The 17,548-nt window shown below is 36.8% G+C and overlaps 1 protein-coding gene across 3 annotated transcripts; it reads left to right on the top strand.

The window, feature by feature from the left end:
- The first annotated feature begins 8,599 nt into the window (after positions 1–8,599).
- On the top strand, positions 8,600–17,373 carry nceh1a (neutral cholesterol ester hydrolase 1a). 3 transcript variants are annotated; one of them, XM_067363522.1, is made up of 7 exons: positions 8,656–9,615; positions 10,189–10,223; positions 10,800–10,972; positions 11,489–11,714; positions 11,855–11,924; positions 12,008–12,179; positions 15,878–17,373. In XM_067363522.1, the coding sequence occupies exons 3-7, from the start codon at positions 10,832–10,834 to the stop codon at positions 16,499–16,501; spliced, it is 1,233 nt and encodes a 410-aa protein (XP_067219623.1). In that variant the 5' UTR covers positions 8,656–9,615; positions 10,189–10,223; positions 10,800–10,831; the 3' UTR covers positions 16,502–17,373. The 3 variants fall into 3 exon arrangements, with proteins under 3 accessions (XP_067219622.1, XP_067219623.1, XP_067219621.1); XM_067363521.1 differs by lacking the exon at positions 10,189–10,223 and having other exon boundaries at positions 8,600–8,736; XM_067363520.1 differs by lacking the exons at positions 8,656–9,615; positions 10,189–10,223 and having other exon boundaries at positions 10,247–10,972.
- The last annotated feature ends 175 nt before the right edge of the window (positions 17,374–17,548 follow it).

Raw genomic sequence — 17,548 nt, 5'->3', positions numbered from 1 at the left:
TATTTGAAGTCAATCGAGTCAAGTAGCCTCTATTTATATAGCGCTTTATACAATACAGAAAAGCTTTAAACACTTGAAATAGTTAAAGGGTTAGTTCACCCAAAAATGAAAATTCTGTCATTTATTACTTACCCTCATGTCGTTTCACACCCGTAAGACCTTCGTTGATCTTCGGAATGCAAATTAAGATATTTTAGTTGAAATCCGATGGCTCCGTGAGGCCTCCATAGGGAGCAATATCACTTCCTCTGTCAAGATCCATAAAGGTACTAATAACATATTTAAATCAGTTCATGTGAGTACAGTGGCTAAATATTAATATTATAAAGCGACGAGATTACTTTTGGTGCGGCAAAAACAAAAACAAAATAACGATTTATTTAGTGATGGCCGATTTCAAAACAATGCTTCAGAAAGCATCGGAGTATTGTGAATCTGTGTGTCGAATCTGCTGTTCGGAGCGCCAAAGTCACGTGATTTCAGCAGTTTGGCAGTTTGACCCGCGATGCGATTCATGATTCGATACACTGATTCATTTATGCTCCGGTGCTTTCTGAAGCAGTATTGTGAAATCGGTCATCACTAAATAAGTCGTTATTTTGTTTTTTTGCCGCACCAAAAGTATTATCGTTGCTTTATAATATTAATATTAATATTGAACCACTGTACTCACATGAACTGATTTAAATGTGTTTTTGGCACCTTTGTGGATCTTGAGAGAGGAAATGCCATTGCTGGCTATGGAGGCCTCACTGAGCCATTGCAATATTTGCATATTTGCGGTGTCAGTGTCACTGATTGGATGAACGCAGCCCGCGACCTGTTTACATAAAAGCTCTAGCATTGCGCATTCTGTATTGCCGACTGTCGAGTTTATACTGAATGGACATTTCGGACTATAAAGGTAAGAATGAAACAGTCTATTCGAATTGTTGCGTTTTCTGTCAGCATTTTACATTTTTCCTCTCAAACGTTGTTTTTCTGTTTAAGCTATACAATACGCAGTGTTTCCGTGTCTGTCCAAAGCATTCAAATATGAGCACGCGATTGGTTGCATGTTGCTAAGCTTCGAGCTGTAACTAACATTCTAACACCGCATCGTTTCACAGTGTACAAGTTTGGCACCGCAGTGTTTAGAACGACGATAACCCGGGGTTAAGTGCAGTGTGAAAATCCCTAGGTAGTAAACAATCAAATATGAAACATAATCTAATTCTGCAGCAAATCACAAGACAGCAGTGTCATTATTTAGTTCGTGTCAGTCTAGTGTTGATACAGTTCAGTTCAATAACATAAAGTTCATCAAATATGAAATTAGTTCATATTAATCTATAAGCAGCTAGAAGTCAATAGTTTTGTTATTCAGCTCGTGTCAGTTCAGTGTTGATTCATTTGAGTTCAATACCAGTGTCAATGTTGCAAACTTTGTCAATTATGAAACAAAGTTCAATCAGCTATAATGCAGCTATGCAGAAGACAGTGGTTTCATCATCCAGCTCAATTCAGTTCAAGTTTTGTTCTCATCCAATTCGGTCAGTGCAGTCAAATCAATAGTATTAACTGTCTTTGAAACATTCCATTTAAAGCATGGAGGAAAATCTAAAGAATGTGCAATTCAAAGCAAACCGAGTGAGAATGACCATGGACTGAAAAAGCAGAGGCAATAAAAGGGAAAGCGAGACGCTGAAATCTAGCAGTGCTAAAGGTTGTCAGCTGAAGGATGGGTGCAACGTTCTCTCGGCTGTTGATGAATGTCTGCAGTGATGTGTGCGAGGCCCTGAGCCAGGCTGCTTCTTGCTCCAGCACCCATAAATACTATGCAGGCTGCCTTTTCAATCCTCAGTCACCACCAGCGCCACCATTCTGCCTAGAAAACGCAGCATATGACGACACTCTTCCCTCTCCTTGCATCACTCCTCTCCCCTTGAGAAGAGTGAGACCCTGGTACAATGGAATTATTGTCATGCATGTCTCACAGGAGGTTCAAAGTGAGGGCTAGTGCTGCTATTATAATCCTAGGGGCAAACTGGAAATGAGGTGTCTTAAGGGATCACAGTGCCTGACTTTTGAAGCATCAGCAGTGGAGAACAAACCATAACCGATCCCAGCTGGTGGTCCATTTCTCATACAATCCCTGTCTGATTTTTATCAGCCCACACTATCATTACCATCAACTTCCACTATCACTGTCCTCTCCTTCTAATATCACTCTTATCTCTCGCCTCTATCGCTCTGATCCCGCTTTGGAGATAACAACAATAGCAGGGAAAGAACTGCTCCGATCCTGTCAGAACCGGTGACAGCCGTTCATTTATACACAACACGACTGTCAAGATGTTTCTAATAGCGATAACAGGCACATAATTCTAATGCAAATCAGTTGCTGTGTGCCGATCGTGAAATGTCTAACCCCATATAGTTCATATTTGGATGGAGCATTTCATCAGTATGTCATGTTTAACAAGAAGACATCAAAAACAGCTTTGAAGTAAAAGATCTTCTCTGTAGTACACTGTATCTTCTTCCATCGGCCCTTTGATAACATGGAGATCTGGAGCGGAATAAGGGCAGCTTGCCGAGGGGAGTGTCAGTGTGGAATTTGTAGGAATCTGATCTGGATGACTGTACAAGCGTACCTTCACTTCCATGAAACAACCCTTTGTGTACAACTCTTCCAACTGTGGCACTGCCTGGCACAGGTTCAAGTGCAAAAGAGGGTATTGTGTACCCTACACATACCACATATCTTCTGACATTGACATGTCAGAAATTAGATGTTTTTTAACAACCTACCTTGCTAACATACACATAAAGTCTAATACAAGTCCCATTAAATACAAAGAAATAAAAAACAAATGGACACTGTAATTAATGTAATCATTCAACTAGAATAAGTGTGTGTGTGGGTATGTAAGACATTTTGATGACAGCTGCAAGTTGTAACTCTTCTCGTGTTGATTTCAGAGACAGGAATGTTAGACTGCACACCTCTTTATTTGCCGGAGATGAAAAACAAAATCAAACCCGTGTGTGTGTGTGTGTGTGTGTGTGTGTGTGTTCTCTGCCTACAGCGGATGTAGTAGGGATGGAGGAGCACCTTCTCTGGTAAAATGAAAGCAGATGTGCACAGGAGAACTTCTATGTGAACTTCTTATGTGTACAATGTGATGTTTCCTTGGCATAACATAAGAAGAAAGAACATTTTCTGCAAATAAATAAATAAAAAAATAACTTTCAGATGGAATTGTAAAACTTATGGTAGAAAACAAAAACAAAGCTCACAATGACATTTTAGGAAAGTCGTTTATTTGAATTTGTGACTGCAGTGGAAAGAAATTGTCATAAAGATAAGTCTTATATGTCACCTCAAACCTGTATGACTTTCTTTCTTTTGTGCAACATAATATATGTGACCCATGCTGGCAAAATAAGTCGCAATGAGAAATTTTTCAAAAATTAGTTATTGTTATTATCACATTCTCTAGGCCTGTTAATAAAAAAACCTGGTAATACCAACAAATTTGGCACAAACCAATTCAAAATCTATTGGAAAAATATATTCAACTTTTTTTCCATGATTCCACAATTGTTTAATTAACATTAATGAATCAGACAGCCTATATATATTAAGACCTACTGTACCAAACGGATCTAATATAATGTTACACATCAGATGTGTTTCCCCAAAAGTTAACCAAATATTTACTAAAGACATAACATATAATGTTTGCGTGAATACTCGCCAAGACAGATTTTCTGAAATACTGTAATTCTGTCAGGATCACTATCGTCAAAGATGACTGGCAGTTAGCATACGGTTTGGATTGGCGGTTTGGTTCTTCTGTTCTAGGCAAAAACTCCCTGCCCATCCATGCAGCCTAGCATGGATGAGAGCAGGAAGAGCTGCGATAACCCCCCTTAGGGTAAACAGAACAGAACAAAGTATTGCAATATCATTAGATATTAGATACAGAAGGGCAAGTCCTGACTGGACAAAGGAGGAGCTGGGGATGGAGGAGGGTAATTAGCTTCTGAGTAGTGTGATAAAGCTGCTGATAATACTGAATGGACCATATATATACAAATGTGGTGACAGGCGTCATATTCCTATAGGTCAATGTGAATCAGCTGAGTGTCAGCTGATGCGAGCTTGACTAACGTGACCTGCCAGAACTAACGCTACACTTGATTTCTGTGTATATTGGGATCACACACTGTCTGAGTAGGATCGTTTTATTTACATCAGCATGAGTTTTAAAATCACATTTCATTGGTTCAGACTCATGCCATCGAGAATTCGCTAATATGAATATTCAGAAAGTTGGAATACTGCGCTTTACACCATTGATACCAAACTTGTGCTGAGGGAAGCGCCCGTCGTCCAGAAGCGAGCAGAGAAAAACGGCATTTTTACAATGGAAAGGTCCTCTCAGAAAACGTACAAAAAAGATCATTTTAGATGCTCTAATTGCTATTTTGGAGCACTGGGATCGTTAGATGAGGGCTTAATGAACTAATTTTTGTAAAAACCTCAATTTCAATCAAAAGTAGAAATTGTTATAGTAGGCTAAGTCATCATGAGTTAAAATCTCAAAATTATGACAAAAAGGGTGAACATGAAATAAAATGTCAATTATGACAAATGTCATAATTATGGCTTTTTTATGTCTTTTTATCTCATAATTATGATTCACTTGGACTTTTTTATCTCAGTGTGGAGCTCATAACTGTCATAATTATGATTTACTTAGGGTGAACTATCCTTTTAATTCACCATGACAGACAGGTGTGTGCATAACATAATATCTATAAAACATATTTAAGAAAAATATGAACACTTTACAATATTTCTTTCCATATTTAAGGCTCTTTGTTAAGAGTTGGGAATGGGATACATCAACTCTACATCTGGATGCAAATATGAAGCGCCTGTTTGTACAAGTTCGTCATGACATATGAATCAGACAGGTGCAGGTTAGCGTGGCTTGGTTGTGACGCCTGAGGGTTATTCTACATGTTTTTAGGTTGTATAAGACGGTGTCATGCTTGGATTTCTCTGAGCTGATCCTCTCAGCTCTGTTCCTTCCTTTATATGTTTATATTTTTAGAATTTTGTAATTGAAGCTGCTACATGAAGATTGCAGGTACATTTTGTACATTCTTAATGAGCTAAATATCCATAACCATGACCGAATGTGGTATTTTAAGATTTGCAGTTCATTTTCAGAATTAATTTACAGGTCTAATTCATTTTCAGTCAGATAGTCCATGATCCCTTCATTTCCACACATTATTACTAGAATCCAGTGTGCTCTGGTGCTATGGAAACTAGCCGTCTGCATGCATGTACAGTGACCAAACAACTGCCTGTCTGGATATCAACAGTGCTGTCTGCAGTTAAACGCATTCATGTTCCTAAAACAAATTCCACAATACTAAAGTTTTGGAAAAAAAAAAGAAAAAGAAAAGAAAATTCTGTCATCATTTACTCATCATCATGTCTGGTGACTTTCTTTTTCTACGTGAAAAACACAAAAGAAGATAATTATGGCAGAATGTCCCAGCTGCTTGTTTTCATTCAATGACAGTGAATGGTAACCCTGTGAGCAAGATTCAAGGCTCAAATTTCAGTCTGATTAGTATTTGACATGGACTAGTTTTTATGATGCTTTTATGGTGACCTTTTTAAAGCCACTCAACATCTCAATTGGAATTTCACATAGGAAAGAAAGTCATACAGATTTGCAATAACATGGAGTGATTTTAATTTTTGGGGGAAACTATTCATTTAAACAGTGGTGGGGCCTAAAGAAATAGTCCTCTGTGTGGAGCTCAGATCATAAATTTCATTCCTCTTGGGACACGAGAGCTTGGTGACTCTCAGTCAAAGCAGCTGATAGGGGTATCAAAGAACTTTAATCTCAAGAACTAATTAAAGTCGCTCTGCTTTGGATTAGCACAGTAAAGGCCTGGACAAAGGAGTCTTTTGACTTTTAAGGACTTTCTCTGACTTCATCTGTCCTCTCTCTTCTCTCAGATGGAGCAGCAGTAAATGAAGGTTGGCCGAAGTTTCTGTGCTGATTGGGGCCAGCAGTGCAACTCCAGCCCAGAGGAACATGATGAGAGATGATGTCATTGTGAGTAAAACAATCTGAGTCTCTCGTTTTGGGCGTATAAAAGATGCCCCATATGGAGAAATAAGCCTCCTGTTTTTTCAACAAGCTGTTCAGAGGGCAGAGTGTTTCTGATCCAAGTACACCATGTGAAGTAACAATATGTGAATTATTCAGAGCTTTTTTTTTTTTTTCCATAGTTGTCTAACATCTCTTTTCATGGGTGTTTCCCTGGATATGCCTTCCATGGATTTGCCAATATCCATTATTAAATCTTATAAAGCAAGTGTGAGTCTTTTTACAGTTGTTTCTTCTATTGATGTTATATGGGTGTAGGTGTTGCTCCCTGAAAGGGTGTAACAACCCTTTTACTTTTTATTGTGATGCAGCAATTATGTGATTATTTTGCAGCAACTATATATATATTTGTTAATATACACTCTAAAAAAATGGTGGGTTAAAAATGTTTGCCCAACATGCTGGGCAGTTTTATTTAACCCAACTATTGTTTAAAAATTACTTTATGACTGGCTTTAAATGAACCGAAAATTGGTTGGAAATTAAAAATCAGACACATAATTACTAGAGGCAACAATAATCAAAAGGTGAACATTTATTAATCAGCAATTTAATAAATGTATTTATTTCCAATATATTTTGTGTTCATTTTAAGCAAGCAATACATTCATTTTTAAACAATAGTTGAGTTAAATAAAACCAGCATGTTGGGCAAACATTTAACCCAACCGCTTGGTTTGTCTATTTTCAACCCAACTTGGGTTGTTTTTAACCCAGCATTTTTTAGAGTGTACAAAATAAAATAGATACATTTTCATGAAAGTCATGTTGGCAACCTTTTAAGATATTCGAGACCTTTTTAAACCTTTAAACGTGATTTAATTTGTGGAAGATTATTCATTAAGTTGACTCTTATATCCGTAACTTAAAAAATAAAATTCACTGCGAGTTTCATTCTAAGATGTCTGTTTATCAAGATGTCATGTCTCATTTCAGTCTATGCGATCCTGAAACTAACCTCTCAAAGTCTGCTGTGTCTCTCTGACACAAGATTTAGATCAGTCAATCTGTCAACACTGAGCATATTTTGGAGCCAAAGAACAGCCTGAAAGGGTCACTGTCCCCTTGCTGTACCTTTCACCAGCGAGAACCCTACAACCCTGTCCGAGGACAGGACAGAAATGGTAATGGGGATATGAAACCTCCATACATCCAGCATTACCTCTGGTTTCAGTGATGATAGCTGGTGCTTAATCAGAGGAGCCTCAGGTCCAGCCAAAAGCTCTATAATACTGCACACTTGTGGAGATTTGGTTTTAAAAAAAAAACAATGGTCTAAACAATGAGATGATGCCACTGCCAGTTTTCACTGATGTGTCTGCGAACAATAGACTACAACACATCTATTCAGAACAATAGATGTGTGAGCAGAATAATTTTAAAAGGATAGATCACCCAAAAATGATGTAATTAATTACTCACCCTCGTGTCATTTCAAACCTGTAAGACTTTTGTTCATCTTCGGAACACAAATGAAGATCTTTTTAATGAAATCTGAGAGCTTTCTGTTGCTCAGTTGACAGCTACGCAACTGAAACTTTGATGCTTCAAAAACTGCATAAAGATATTGTAAAGATTAGTTCAAAATGTTCTGAAGAAAAAATATTGCTTTATATGATGAACAGATTGAAAAAAATATCAGGCAACCTAAAAATATTAACAAAATTTTTTATATATGCTTATATTGAAGTTAAAAATATGTCCCAAAGACTACTAGTCATACATTTAATGAAAAATAAATCTTTCCATTAGAAATTCTATAATCAACATAACAATTTAAGTGAATTGTTGAACTAAAAAAATATACATTCATTCATTTCAGAATGTATTTGGTTTGTCTCTTTTTTCGCTGCATGAACTCAAGTTTGTGTCAAACCTGATGATCATGTTCTACAGAATGACTGAAGATGATCCAAAGAGCATCTTGAGCTTTAAATGAAGAACTTTTGTTCGTCTGTACATAGAGTTTTGTGATCAGTGTAAGCCATTTATTTAATAGTGGCGTAATGAATCTGAAACATTTCTTACTCTTTTTACATTAATATTTCTGTTTTGGATTTTAATGTTGTCTTAGACACCAACATGACTGAATAAGTAAGGTTCTGTCAAAACAAGTTTTTTTAGGGTTGGGTCAGGTAGAAATAGCTCTTAAGATAACTACTGCACATTTTCAGACAGTGTGGTTTCATTAGCTGGTATAACCAAGGTCCAAACAAGCTCAACCTGGTTAAAGCTGGTAGACCACTTTGGTAGACCAGGAACCCATGGTTTATAACCAGTTTCCATGTTAAAAAACCAGCCTGACCACCTTAAGCTGTATGACCTGGTTTTTCTAGCGGAGTAAACATCATGTTAGTCACGGGTATGTGTCCACACCTTCAGAGAAGTGACTCCCATGATCATTTGTGGGGGACATGACGTCACTTAAATGTCATCTCAAAAGCGAATATGAGCGGTGAAACGACCTCAAACAACAAGAAATACACCCAGGTGTAACAGCTGAATTTTCACATGACATTTTGTTAGAGGTTACATGAGGTTAGAGGTAAGAACAAAGTCTTCTTTTGTCAGAGTTGACGATTGAAAATGTCAACACAAGTGCAGACAGCTGATCTTTTGAGTTTTAAACCAAACTAATTTTCTTATATCATTATTTAGATCTAGGAATGATCACAATGAAATGAATAATGTCTACTAATTCATAGTACCAGATAGTGTTTGTTTTGATAGTAAGTGTGTGAAAACCATTGAAACCCAACGAGCATGTGTTTAGCATAATTCTACTTTTTAGTGCTTTAAAACCTCCTATAAGCCTGTAGTCATGAAACTTTTGGTCTTATTATAATTATTTTCACACAACACATGGATTTATTTAGTAACGTTTCATTTCTCTCTGATTTACTATAGATATTTGAGCCACAGGCTTACAGTAATCTACTTTCAGTGCTAGCCATATGCTAACTTGGTCTCATAAATGAGTTATAGCAATGCTATTTGTCTGTAGAATACTTAGACCTTTTTCTGGTTTAGTTTTACCAAATTTGGTAACTAACAGCTTCTTCAGTTCAACACCACCCCATCCTTGACGTCTCTTCGGTAGATGTTTCCAAATTCTACTCTGACCAAAGTCATTCAGCAAAAGCAAACAGCTGCAAGCCTCAATTGTCTCATAATAAGAGAGGAGGGATGATAGATAATGTAGAAACAACAGTTATGAAGACCAAAGAGCCAAATGTATGACAGAAACCCTTGCTGCTTTTTCCCCCTGACTTGGCAGTCCTTGCTGAGCTAGCCACAGTCTTATTCCAATTACAGTAATCACTGCACAGAAGTAACAAAAATCCTGAATGGCTAGGAATGGTTTCGACAGAAGAGCTCAGCACACGTGCACTGCATGCATGGACTGTGGTGAGGAGAGATTATGGTAAACGTCAAACCTACCATTAGAAACTGTCTGGTTTTCTACTCAACATAAACCATACTTACTTGGTATATGCTAAATATGTAATTTTTGTGACACAATCCATTTCGTCAGCTGTTATGAAATTCAACATAAGATACATTTGTGAGAGCACTTTTCTAACCAGGACACTATTACTTTACTATTAACTAAGTATTAACGCTGTGATGTCAATAAAGACATTTATTTACCATGGTAAAACACTAAATAATAAACAATGGTGCTTTTACATTGGTCAATGCTTTGTAAAATGTTCTTTACTTCTTCACTCGGAAACTTACTATCAAAATGAATTGGCTTGATAATAGATTCAATTACAGAGTTAAAGTGCTACACACACACCAAATATAAAATATGTGTGTGAGTGTGTGTATATATGTCTATATACACACACATATGTTTTGTATTTGATTTTTTTATGTAATTGTATGTATAAGTTATTAATATTTTAGTTGTTTGTTTGTAACCAAACAAATGATATTTATACTCATCACATGCAAGTGTATTTTTTTTTTTCATTACAATAATGACCTCTAGTGGTGGACATTTGATATGACTGCTGAGGTCAAGGGGTAAGTCTAATCACATAATGCCACTAAACATTATCAGCTTAAACATTTAGAAAAAATATAATTCTAACCAGACTTCTGAATTCAAAAACAAAATTTGTATTGAAAGATGAAAAGAAAATGCTATAGATTTTGGCTAAATTCTTCTCTCAAAGAGCTCATTTCTGAAAATGAATATGCATTGAATAAGGTATTACACTTACCCTCACAGACAAGGCTTAAGCCTATTTCCAGACTAAAATGCATGTTTGAGCTGTTTTAATCGAAAGCAACTTGTACTGCCATATCTTAAAACAACAGTCATTGTCATTATTTTGTCTCAAGACGCTCACCAGTAATGTGTGTTTTTTTTTTTCTTTTCACTAAGGCTACTTAAAGCTACTTAAATGTCCTAATTGAACTAAGGCCTAATCCTGGCTGCCTTGTCTGTGAAACCAGGCCTTAGGGTAGTGACTCTGTTTTAAAGCATGAAGACTACATTTCCCAGAATGCTATATGATTATCCACAGGAAGTAACAGTAACTTCAAAAAAAATCTTTGTAGAATTGCACAATGTCATATTGTCTAAACCCCTGATAGCTCCAGAGAGAAGGGAAGAGAGACATCACTCCATGATGAAGTTGCTTTGCGGTATTACCTTGTTATTAGCAGTTGCTGTTGCCTATTACATCTACATCCCATTGCCTAGGGCAATTTCAGAGCCATGGAAACTGATGGTGTTGGATGCCACATTCCGGGGAGTTGTAAGTATGGTAAGTAGCACATTTTAAACAGTCCACCAGGTGAATTGGGGATAGGAACATTTTGATTGGCTGGAAAGATGATTAATATTCCATTCTAAATTGAATGATATCTTTAACATAATCAGTGATACAAGTTTATATGTGCTTTGTTTTTAAACTTAACTAGAACTTATTCTCCTCATATAATGATTTTTGCTTTTAGTATATAACATATTAACATATGACATAAAATAATTATCATAAAACTTAGACAACATCCAGTATTTACTATTAATAGAGGACCATCTGTTTTGAAGAGACATGTTAAAGAATGACCTTGATCTGCCTGTTGTGATTAACTTTGACCAACTTGGCACAACATTAGGTTATACCCAAGGGCAGGATGAAATGTTCCCTATTCTCTGTCTTCATGAACTTTTCTCTCTTATTCAATGCACCAAAAATATCATGCAGACTGCATTTCAAAACCATAATGAGGGGAACGGTTAGTTCAGTTCACTGTTTTCTGACCTTGTTGTTTTGTAGGGAGATGTTGCTCACTCACTGGGTTTGAGCCATAGAGTCCACGTTATCAACTCCGCCATAATCAATTTTGAGAGTTTGGTGCCCGTCACAAACCAAGAGATCCAGGCTGAAGATATCCTGTTTGATGGGGTCCATGTGCGTGTATACCACCCTCCCGGACGGGAAGAAAAGCTGAGGAGAGCAGTTATGTTTATCCATGGAGGTGGATGGGCCTTGTGTGCTCCAAGTATGTCGAAGTATTTCCTTATTAACCATTATAAATGTTTCTTGATGAATCAGGTTGCACGAAACCCGTCTGTCCTGCTTTGACATTCATGGGATTATGTGTGAGTTGTGTTTTCATGTGACTGCTTTATCTGCCTTCAGAGTTGGGGTCATATGACAGTCTCTGCAGACAAATGGCAGCTGATCTGGACGCTGTGGTTGTGACGGTGGAGTGAGTATTTACTCGCATTTAGATAGGAAGAGAAAAATTATCTATGGTTTTGACCAGTCACACTGAGTGTTCATTTTGTGCAGTTATCGCATGGCTCCTGATGTGCGCTTCCCTGTGCAGTATGACGAGTGTGTGCAGGCCGCTAAGCACTTCCTGAGGCCAGAAGTGCTGGCGCAGTACTCGGTCGACCCAGAGCGAGTGGCAGTGTGTGGGGACAGTGCTGGAGGGAACCTGGCCGCTGCAGTGGCTCAGCGGGTACACTTTCACTTTTCCCAATTACTGTGACTCCTTATGATGATGTCATTTCGTTTTTGTTTTTGCACACAAAACGTATTCTCTTTGCTTCAAAACATTGATGTTGAACCACTGTAGTCACATTGGCTATTTTAATGATGTCTTTACTACTTTTCTGAACCCTGAATGACAATAATTACATTGCATTCTATGGGGGATAAAAAAAAACATTGGATTTCATCAAAAATACCTTAATTTGTGTTCTGAAGATGAATGAAGGTCTGGAATGACATGACAGAAATTTCAATTTTGGGTGAACTAACCCTTTAAGCTTCGACAAAATTGACAAAAACACCACAAGTATCAAAACTGGGGTCCATAGTGCTTGTGCGCTTTATTTCACAATGTCCAAAGACGTACGATATCTTTGCATAAGAAAATGATCTAATCTGTTACCGAATCAGGGGCCGTATTCACAAAACATCTTAAGGCTAAAAGTAGCTCCTAACTTGCCGATTTAGGAGAAACTCTTAAAAATAATGGGCGTGTCAGTCCTAATTTTAGGAGTCCTAAATTTTTGCTCTAAGATTATTTCACAAAGCATTTTAGCGCTAAAACTAGCTCGTCTGTGAAAAGTTAGGAGTAGTCAAGAGGACTCCTAAGTCTCTAAGACCAAATCACAAACAGTCCTAATCCACCCAAAGACACTGGGTGCTGAACCTTTTCTTCATAAATGCAATACATTTTGTTTATAGATTTTAATCTACAATGAGATGCCAAAAATAAATCTTTAAAAAATAAATAAATATTGTCTGATTACCTGTGGCAAAGGTTTTTTTATATATATATATATATATAATAAGCATTTTTGGTGTGCTGTCCAAGGGGATCGAGGGCTCAGAGCATGGAATTAAGCCCAAACTCAAAGTTATCTCCGTATCCCCAGCCAAGAGTGAGGAGCGGGGTGGAGGAGAGATGTAGAAAACTGTCGAAGTAACTATAGGCGAGTCGGCTCTCGTCTGTGTATATATATTCCTCCTCTCGAGCTGATTAGAAAGACCGTTTGAGTGTTTTTCCTAAACTTTGTTTATAAAACATAATTTGTCGCTTGAATTCTGCATTCCCTTGAGATGCAGACATCCAAGAGGTGGACAGTTAACTGTATACTAGTTTAATTAGGGACACTTAGCCTACATTTTAAAACCTTTATGGCAACAATATGGCAACATTTTATTTTGACCATGGCAACATTTTTATTAAAAAATATTTATTTGAATAGGGCAACATTTGTATTTTAAAACCTTTATTTTAATATAGAAACATGACACCTCATGCTACAATATTTCTATTATTAAATCGCTGACTCCTCCCCGATCAGCCAATCACTGTGTGTTTACTCCATAGCAACGAGATCAACCCCGCCCTTACTCTTAGCTTAAAGGAACACTCCACTTTTTTTGAAAATAGGCTAATTTTCCAACTCCCCTAGAGTTAAACAGTTGAGTTTTACCGTTTCCGAATCCATTCAGCCGATCTCCGGTTCTGGGGGTACCACTTTTAGCATAGCTTAGCATAGTTCATTGAATCTGATTAGACCGTTAGCATCGCGCTTAAAAATGACCAAAGAATTTTGATATTTTTCCTATTTAAAACTTGACTCTTCTGTAGTTAAATCGCGTACTAATAACTAATACTTAATAAAAAGTTGTGATTTTCTAGGCTGATATGGCTAAGAACTATAATCTCATTCAGGCGTAATAATCAAGGAATTAACTACAGAAGAATCAAGTTTTAAATAGGAAAAATATCAAAACTCTTTGGTCATTTTTAAGCGCAATGCTAACGGTCTAATCAGATTCAATGAACTATGCTAAGCTATGCTAAAAGTGGTACCGCCAGAACCGGAGATCGGCTGAATGGATTCGAAAACGGTAAAACTCAACTGTTTAACTCTAGGGGAGTTGGAAAATGAGCCTATTTTCAAAAAAAGTGTTCCTTTAAGATTTCAGTCTATTCCTTAGTAAAAGTTTGTCTCAGCAGCTTTGTGAATAGGTTAAGAGAAAACTCTTAAAGGATTAGTTCACTTTTAAATAAACTTTGCCTGATAATTTTCTCACCCCCATGTCATCCAAGATGTTCATGTCTTTCTTTCTTCAGTTGAAAAGAAATTAAAGTTTTTGATGAAAACATTCCAGGATTTTTCTCCATATAGTAGACTTCAATGGGCACCAAACAGTTGAAGGTCAAAATTAGTTTCACTGCAGCTTCAAATTGTTCAACACGATCCCAGGTGAGAAATAAGGGTCTTATCTAGTGAAACCATTGCTCATTTTCTAAGTTTTAACCAGAAATGCTCATCTTGAACTAGCTCTCTTCTTCTTCTCCTCTCAAAGTATGAACTCATTTTTATATGCAATATGCTAGTGCAAGTATATAACAATTAGTTCAAACTTTGACCTGTGGAGGGCAGTAATACACTTAGCACTGTCTACACTGCTGGAATTCTAATAGAGGAGAAGAAGAAGAGAGCTAGTTCAAGATGAGCATTTCTGGTTAAAACTTATATAATTTTCAATTTTTTTTCAGAAAATGAGCGCTGGTTTCTCTAGATAAGACCCTTATTTCTCATCTGGGATCGTGTTGAACAATTTGAAGCTGCAGTGAAACGAATTTTGACCTTCAACTGTTTGGTGCCCATTGAAGTCTACTATATGGAGAAAAATCCTGGAATGCTTTCATCAAAAACTTTAATTTCTTTTCGACTGAAGAAAGAAAGACATGGACATCTTGGATGACATGGAGGTGAGTAAATTATCAGGAAAAGTTTATTTAAAAGTGGACTAATCCTTTAACTAAGAACTTTTACTGCTATTTAGTGGTAAGATAAAATGTTTTGTGAATACGGCCCCTGATTAGTGAAACAATTTTTTTTTGTTCAGTCAAGATATTTACTGAAAAGATTCAACTGAAAAGAGCGATTCAGACTTTTATCATAAAAGATATTGTCATAAAATATGACAATTTTGTCATAAGCACGACATAAACAGTCAAAATTATGGCAAGAAATTTCAATTTGTCATTATTATGACTTTATCTCATAATTTCGACTTGTCTCATAATTATGATAGTATCTCATAATTAACGCTGTATGATTTTGACTTTATAACATATCTCACAATTTCAACTAATAAGTGACGTATCAACATTTTGACTTGATTATGGCTTACTATCCCATAATTTCAACTTATGTTTTTTATGTGGTGGAAATGGGCTACATATAAGGGGACTTCAGAACAAATATTTTAGAATAGTATATTATTTTGAGGTGAACTATTGGAATTACAGTAATTACGACTTAATTCAGACTTAAAGCATTCCCGTCCTCGTAGAACTCGTAATTGCATCTTGTAAACTCACTTGACTTGTTCCACCTGACCGCTGCAGAATTTGGTGTTGATATTTTTGCCATAGAAACACATAATTCCGAGTCTGAGGATGTAAACAGCTCTGAGTAGAATGTCACGTGTTGTCATCTTGTACAACCCCAATTCCAGAAAAGGCCATTTTGCAAAATGTCCCAACTTTTCTGGATTTGGGTTGTAATTACGATATGGAGCGAATGCAGCAGCTCCCTTTCAAATGAATGATCTGTTGGAGCCTTAACCTCTAGTGTAATGTGGTTGCGGTAATCAACATGCATTTTTGTTTTCTCTCACTAGATTGGAATAGACAACAGTTCTTCTGTGAAATTCAAACTGCAGGTCTTGATATACCCAGTGCTCCAGGCGCTAGACTTCAATACAGCTTCCTATCAGCAGAACCAGAATGTTCCCATCCTGTATCGCACACTAATGGCCCGCTTCTGGTTGGAGTACTTAGACGGCGACCTTGCCCTCCTGCACTCCATTATAAAGAACAAACACACCGCCCAAGACCAAAACCAAAACCTTCTGTCCTTCAGTCGTTCAAAACTAAACTGGACCAATCTCCTCCCCAAACGACTGATAAAACATTATAAGCCTATTTTTCCGCTGACTGGCTCTCCTAAAATCTTAAAGGATTTACCAGCATTACTGGATGCCAGAGCCGCTCCGTTACTGGCGGAGGACGAGGTTTTGCGTATGACACCACGTGCTTATATTCTGACCGGTGAGCATGATGTTTTGAGGGATGATGGGATGATGTATGCCCGCAGGCTTGAGCTGGCAGGGGTCTCTGTCACTAATGACCATTACGAAGATGGTTTCCATGGCTGTGTGACCTTTGCTTTCTGGCCCTGCTACTTCTCTGTGGGAATAAGGGCAGTGCAGAATTATATTGCTTGGCTTGACGAACATTTATAGTTATTTGACTTAAATGTTCATTGGTACATATACAAGCAGACACATACCTATAGAGGATTTATACTGTAAATCAAGGAACTGTATTGTCTTTCAAATAATGACTAACACACTGTGTTCTTAAAAATTATGCACTAAGAACCGAATGACAAAGGAATTTCTCTTGAATATATATATACTAACATCATTAATATAAACAAGTATGTGCACATATTTCATTGTCAACAGTTAAAGTATTTGTCAGATTATTTTAAATTCAAATTCTGCTTACGTTTTTGTGCCTTTATCACCACCTACTGCATTCACAAATTGGAATTCATATATTACCATGCATTTCATAACATTTCTGCTAGACTTGCACTCCAAAGACCTGCAATTAATTTAATATTTCTACTGTGAAACACTGTGAATAAAGTAGGAACATGTATTAAAAATACTCTGCCTAGTTGCATTCAAAATTGTATAGTTATTCAAGAAAACATAACATTGTGGCGTTTCAAATATCTTCACATTCTTGAATAATGACTAGTAAAAACTGCCTTTAAATTTCCTGTTTTATGTTCCTTTATATATGTTGTAGTTCTATACCTTTTGGATAATTGTGCTAATCAAGAACCTCCTACATCCTACATGTATAGCAAACAATTATTAAAATATCAACATGAAAATATGTTGGATATAAGGATAATTTCATAATTTAAATATTAAACTGGAATGCTATTTATAGTAACAATGTTGCCCTCTAGCGGCTGAGATGGCGACGTACCGTTGCCAAAGTCTGAGTCAAATTAAAGGGTTAGTTCACCCAAAAATAATGTCATTTATTACTCACCCTCATGCCGATCCACACCCGTAAGACCTTCGTTCATCTTTGGAACACAAATTAAGATTTTTTGTTGAAATCCGATGGCTCAGTGAGGCCTGCATAGCCAGAAATGACATTTCTTCTCTCAAGATCCATAAAGGTACTAAAAACATATTTAAATCAGTTCATGTGAGTACAGTGGTTCAATATTAATATTATAAAGCGACAAGAATATTTTTGGAGCG

The sequence above is a fragment of the Chanodichthys erythropterus genome, chromosome 16 (assembly GCF_024489055.1).
Source record: "Chanodichthys erythropterus isolate Z2021 chromosome 16, ASM2448905v1, whole genome shotgun sequence".
In the NCBI taxonomy this organism is placed as follows: domain Eukaryota; kingdom Metazoa; phylum Chordata; class Actinopteri; order Cypriniformes; family Xenocyprididae; genus Chanodichthys; species Chanodichthys erythropterus.
This window is presented reverse-complemented; position numbering and strand designations above follow the sequence as displayed.